Here is a 6,140-nt window from a genome sequence, read left to right as displayed (position 1 = left end):
GCGGCGACTTCTACCTGCTCAGTGGGCCGAGAGTGACCGGAGCTGATTAAAAACACATATCAGTAAACAGAAAAAACGGGAGAGTGTGACACTACCGCTGAAGGACTGTCATGTCTGTGGAGAACGGAGGCGTAAATGTGCGCACTGAAGAGGACTCCAAACCCAAAATATCTCTCAGACTCCTTCATCTTATGCTGCTTCTTTGGGGTTTTTTTTTTTTTTTGTGTTTTTTTTCTTCCTCTCCCAGGAATAAGTGGGTGGTGGTGTTGCCCGACCTGAATTCAGAATATCTCAGCCCTGTTTAAGTGCTCTTGAGCAAGACAGTGAATCGCATGCGCAGACTGGAACAAAAATGATGTTTTGGCTTCAATCGAGCTTAAAAACAGACACCTTAAAATGTGGTTGTTTGTTTTTTTTCCCCCAAAGACATGAGAACGAATCATGCATTGTATTGGTTGGGATCTGTTTCTCTATACAAAGCCTGCAAATTGTGTAGATGATACATTTTCTCATGGTAATTTCACTTCTATTACTTCCCATATTGGGGGGGAAGCGAGTGAGGCTTCATGAGGACATCCTGGTGAGAGATGGGAGGGGGACAGACGTGTTTTCTTTCCATTTAAAAAAAAAAAAAAAAAAAAGGACCTCATCATCATATAAAAACCTTCAGATCCTCCTCTTACAGGAGACATTCATCTCTGAACCGGATCTCAGGAGCGCAGAAGAGGTATTGCGCACAGATCAGACCGAACAAGAAGAAGTTTGAATATTAAAATCTATGTTTCGTGTGTGTGTCTCAGATGTGCCATCTCTCTCTCTCTCTCTCTCTCTTAGTATACGCGTATGTGTCATTTTGAGGTAATTACTTATTGCTCCACACGGTGTCACGGATACAGCAGGTGTAAAGATGAATTAAAAGATGAATAAAAGCTAAATCTATCGTCGTTTTTGTAACTTATTTGAATATTCCAAAGTGTTACCATGTTGGAGGAAAGACCCGATCAGACTGTGACCACCACATGGCGATCACACATCTCTCAGTTTTGGAGAAAGGCGTCATGACTTCATGCTACTTGTTCCAGTTCTGACACTTCCAGTGATGAGTAGTTGTCCCGTGATTGATCGACGGGAGGACGGAGAGCAAACTTGAGTTTTTCTCCGACATCTCCCTGTTCTAACAAGCACTCATCTCCAAAAGCGCACAATGACGCGCCATTAAAAAGCCAAGGACAATGGAACGATTGCATTAAATATGAAAAAAAAAAAAGTTGAAAAACAAAACTGAAACACATACTGATTTCCTGATTTCCAGCCCCCTTAAGAAATGAAAACGACTGTGTGTTTCAAACAGACAGCAAGTTTGTCCGGCTGCCTCCGCGTGCCTTACCTTTCCACAGGCAGAGAAGCAGCGTCGTCTCCCAGAGGCGACGTCCCAGCGCGCCTCCCCTCCTCCAGACCGGCTGCATCCCTCTTGTCGTTTAAAACAAAAAATAACAAAAAAAATAACAAAAAAAACTCCGCAACTGTTCACAAAAACGGACAGAGGAGGAGAGAGGATCTATTTAATTATAACTTATCTCTTTCCTCCCAGCAGACAGATCACTACCGCATCGGTGCCATCAATGATGAGCTTTGGAATAATAAACTATAAATCCTTCTGGAGTCAGTCATAGGCAATTCCTGTGCAGGCTGGTTTTTTTTTTTTTTTTTTTTTTTTAAATCCTCCCCGAAATAAATGAAAAAATAAAAAATAAAAAGTCTACGATGTGTCTCCTTCAAGACAGAGCCGAGGAATGAGAGCGTGTTCCTCCTCCTCTTTATTTATCCAAACGGGACAGCTTTAAGATGAGGACGCATCACTGTCTCTCCTCTTCATCACACTTTCTCTTTTTCCTCCAAAGTTTAAACCGACCAGCAGAGTTGATGAAGAATGAAAGAAAAAAAAAAAAAAAAAAAAAAAAGTCCACTCAAAAGGCGGGTTTGAGACAACTAAACCCAAGAAAACTCTTAATCACTTCAGATATTTCATAAAAATCCAAATTCCGCTCGCCCGGCAGCAGCTCCGTCCGCTCTCCCTCTTTCCTTCCTTCCTTCCTCTCTCTCTCTCTCTCTCTCTCTTCTATCCTCCGACTATCCTCCTCCTCCTCTTGCCGTGCATGTGTGTGCGCGTCTGGGTTCAACTTGAGAGGCTGTGTACACTCGTCCCCGGGATGGAGGGAGGAGAGGAGCGGAGAGGACAGGAGAGGAGGAGGTCTGACGCTTCCAACCAGCCGGCAGAGGAGGAGGAGGAGGAGGAGGAAGAGGAGAGGGAGGAGGAGGAGGAGGGCCAGCGGAGGCTGAGGGGGCTGGGGCTGGGGGGGGGGGGGGTGGGGGGGCGGGATTTGGGGAGGTGAGTGACAGTTAAGCAGCCAATGGAGGGTTTGGGAATTTATTTGGGCTTTTTTTCTTTCTATATTTGTTTTTAATTTCTCAAGATTTGTTTAGATAGTTAATCATTTATCACTTCATTATGTTATTATTTATTTATTTATTTATTTATGTATTCATTCATTCAAATGTGTGTGTGTGTGTGGGGGGGGGGGGTCAAAAACTCCATACACACACCAGAAGGAATGTTAAAATATGTGTATTTATTTATTTATTTATATGTGATTATTTTCTAAAAGAAAAAAGATACAAAGAGTGAAGAACGCTAAAAAACACGCACACACACACACACACACACACACACACACACACGTTCCTGTTCACGGCAGCTTCTGATGCTGAAACGCCTCAAACAGAAGTTTTAGAAACACCAGCCCAACTCTCTCTGCTCTGCACGGGTCTGCTGCTGTCAGGTGCGTGTGTGCGTGTGTGCGCGTACACACCCACGTGTTGTTGATCCTTCCCCAGCTTCTCTCTGCATTATTCATATCAAGACACACGCTACACCTGTTCTCTCTGTAATCGATAGACGCCACGCACGCACACACGCACACACACACACACACACACACACACACACACACACACACACACACACACACACACACACACACACACACACACACACCAGCTTTCCAGTGGCGTGTGCCAGGCTTGTACAAGTGCACAATGTGATACACCAGGCACCTTGTAATAAAACTCATCCACTTTCTATTGATAGGACGCGTGTGTGTGTGTGTGTGTGTGTGTGTGTGTGTGTGTGTGTGTGTGTGTTGGGGACAGGAGGAGGGGGGGAATAAGCAGGAGAGAGAACATTAAGGTCTTCTTTGAGTCCGAGGCCATATTTCATGCCCGCTCCCCTTTGTCAGCTGAACGTGTGGAAGCTGCAGAGATGACATTGTGACTTATTGAATTGCAAATCAGTCCGTCGGCGGAGGGATGGGAGGATTTCCGGAGACGGAGAGATCCGTGAGCCCGGCCGTCTGTCTGACTCCGCGGCCTCTGGGAGGAGCGACAGCGCCCCCTAGTGTCCCGTCCGCAGAAGAGACGCCAAGTGCTGGCTTTCATCCTTCATCAGCAGCTTAATTAGCAGTATATACAGTACCAGTCAATTTTTTTTTATTTTTTTTTCTACATTGTAGATTAATATTGAAGACATCCAAACTATGAAGGAACACATATGGAATTATGTGGTAAACAAACAAATGCTCAACAAACCAGAATATGTTTTATATTTTACATTCTTCTAAGTAGTGTGAATGAGAAGGTGTGTCCAAACTTTTGACTGGCACTGTAAGTTGTAAAACCCTTGAAAAAAAAAAACCTATAAAACCTCACCATTCCCACTGTAATACATAATATATGAATCTAAAACATGATACAGTACCAGTCAAAAGTTTGGACACACCTTCTCATTCAATGTTTTTTCTTTCTTTTTTTATTTTATTAATATTGAAGACATCCAAACTATGAAGGAACACATATGGAATTATGTGGTAAACAAACAAATGCTCAACAAACCAGAATATGTTTTATATTTTACATTCTTCTAAGGTGTGTCCAAACTTTTGACTGGTACTGTATACTTAATAATCAAGTTGATGTGTTGCTGTTTCCTTGTATTTTTACACTCCAAAACTAACTAGTGTAAACAATAACCCTTGACTGTCATATTTTATATAAGAGGTAATTTATTTATTTAAAATTAAGCCTGATGCTCATAATATACAGTACCAGTCAAAAGTTTGGACACACCTTCTCATTCAATGGTTTTTCTTTCTTTCTTTTTATTTTTTTCTACATTGTAGATTAATATTGAAGACATCCAAACTATGAAGGAACACATATGGAATTATGTGGTAAACAAACAAATGCTCAACAAACCAGAATATGTTTTAGATTTTAGATTCTTCAAAGTAGTTGAATGAGAAGGTGTGTCCAAACTTTTGTCTGGTACTGTAGGTTCAAACTTACATGCCAGGGGGAGAGAAGGAAAGAGAGAAACAAAATAATACAAAATGAAAATAGAAAAACATAAATAAATTGTGATTGTATAATTACAAATATATATCGAGGGCAATGCATGACATCTTTGTTTTTATAGCTTTTTTGTTGTGACAGTAGTTGATGGTTTTTAAATATAATTCAAACTCTTTGTAAAAAACACAAACAATAGGCCTTTGGCTTGTACATTTACATCTATGTACAGTACCAGTCAAAAGTTTGGACACACCTTCTCACGCGTTTTTTGTTTTTTTTTCTACATTGTAGATTAATATTGAAGACATCCAAACTATGAAGGAACACATCTGGAATTATGTGGTAAACAAACAAATGCTCAACAAACCAGAACATGTTTTATATTTTAGATTCTTCAAAGTAGTTGAATGAGAAGGTGTGTCCTAACTTTTGACTGGTACTGTATATGTGTGATCGTCACTGAGGAAGGCCCACGCCGCAGTGTGTTCATCTATGACGCATCCCACATTATTCCTCTGTTCCCTTCACCGTGATTCCACCGTGTGAACCTGACTGAGCCTGCATGCTCGGTTTTTTTCCACCTGTCCTGTTTCGTTGTTCACTCACTTTCCCCAAACACATTTTTCTGGCCCTCCCGGTCCCGAGCCGACTGCTTGGATAACGTCTGGGCAACCATCCGTCCACGTTATGGAGCTCAACCAAATCAGTGCATATTTAAAATAAATATTATTCTAATTTCCCACGATGACACACCCCCCCCCCACACTCCTCAGCCAGCCGAAGCATCCCTGTGACTTAAGCTTAAAAGATCTTTATTTTTTTATTTCACTGCACTATTCCTCTTGGGGCTGCAACCGAAGCAAGGCATTAGTTCAGCAAGCATGTGGTATAAAGTAATGTTTGTAGAAATACTGTGTCTGTATACCAATGAGGCCCCACTGGCTGTTTGGAGGAAATTTGACATATAAAAAGAATTCCCCGTAGGGACAAAAAAACAAAGACTTTCAAAGTAGGAGTGAAAACATTCTGCTGGAAAAGCTATAGTAAGCTTCTATATCTATATCCGTTCTAAACATTTTCAGCTTATGACCCCCCCAAAAGAAAATATCTGAACAAAACACACTCGGGACAAAAAAATGAATTGGGCAATTTGATTGCCAACTACTATTTTTCTTTTTCCACTTTGAGGTTATTTCACTAGTCATTATTAGAGGAAGGCTGGAGGCAGCAAATATTCATTATATCACAAAAACGAAGGCATTCATCACAAAGATTGCAATGTCAGTAACTCTTCATATTCAAAATGTAATTGATGGTATGTGATAAATGGAGAATGATGTGCTTTCTTAAAACTGGTTCTCCGTGTCTTATGGCTGGCTGGCTGCTGTGCTTTTTAACTACCACACTGACACCAGACCAGTGACCTTTCAACCTGTTCTACTTTTTGCTATTCTGTAATGCTTTGAATTCATTCCCAAGAGGAATTATTCAAAAGTAGTGCTCTCATGTTTAAGGTCAGTTGAAAAGCTAGTGGACTGAGTTTGAGTCTTGAGGAAAAATAAGGGTGCAAGTAAGATGGGGGGGGGAAGCCCAACCTCCCTTTGATGCAATTTTTTATTTTCAGTTTTATGAATCATGTGCTGAAAAACTGATCAGTTTCTGGGTGATAAAATTTTCCCTCCTTAATGTGAATTTAAGATAGTAATTAATTAAATTATTGCCAAAATCAAGCA

General features: G+C 40.9%; 1 protein-coding gene across 1 annotated transcript in view; it reads right to left on the bottom strand.

The window, feature by feature from the left end:
• The window catches only part of si:dkey-215k6.1 (transmembrane protein 132C), a 234,560-nt gene extending 229,477 nt beyond the window's left edge, over positions 1–5,083 (bottom strand). Inside the window, exon 1 of the mRNA XM_054610157.1 lies at positions 5,014–5,083. Coding sequence (XP_054466132.1) covers positions 5,014–5,083 — 70 coding nt within the window. The remainder of the gene's footprint in view (positions 1–5,013) is intronic.
• Between the last annotated feature and the right edge of the window lie 1,057 nt (positions 5,084–6,140).

The sequence above is a fragment of the Anoplopoma fimbria genome, chromosome 13 (genome assembly GCF_027596085.1).
Source record: "Anoplopoma fimbria isolate UVic2021 breed Golden Eagle Sablefish chromosome 13, Afim_UVic_2022, whole genome shotgun sequence".
Lineage (NCBI taxonomy): Eukaryota > Metazoa > Chordata > Actinopteri > Perciformes > Anoplopomatidae > Anoplopoma > Anoplopoma fimbria.
This window is presented reverse-complemented; position numbering and strand designations above follow the sequence as displayed.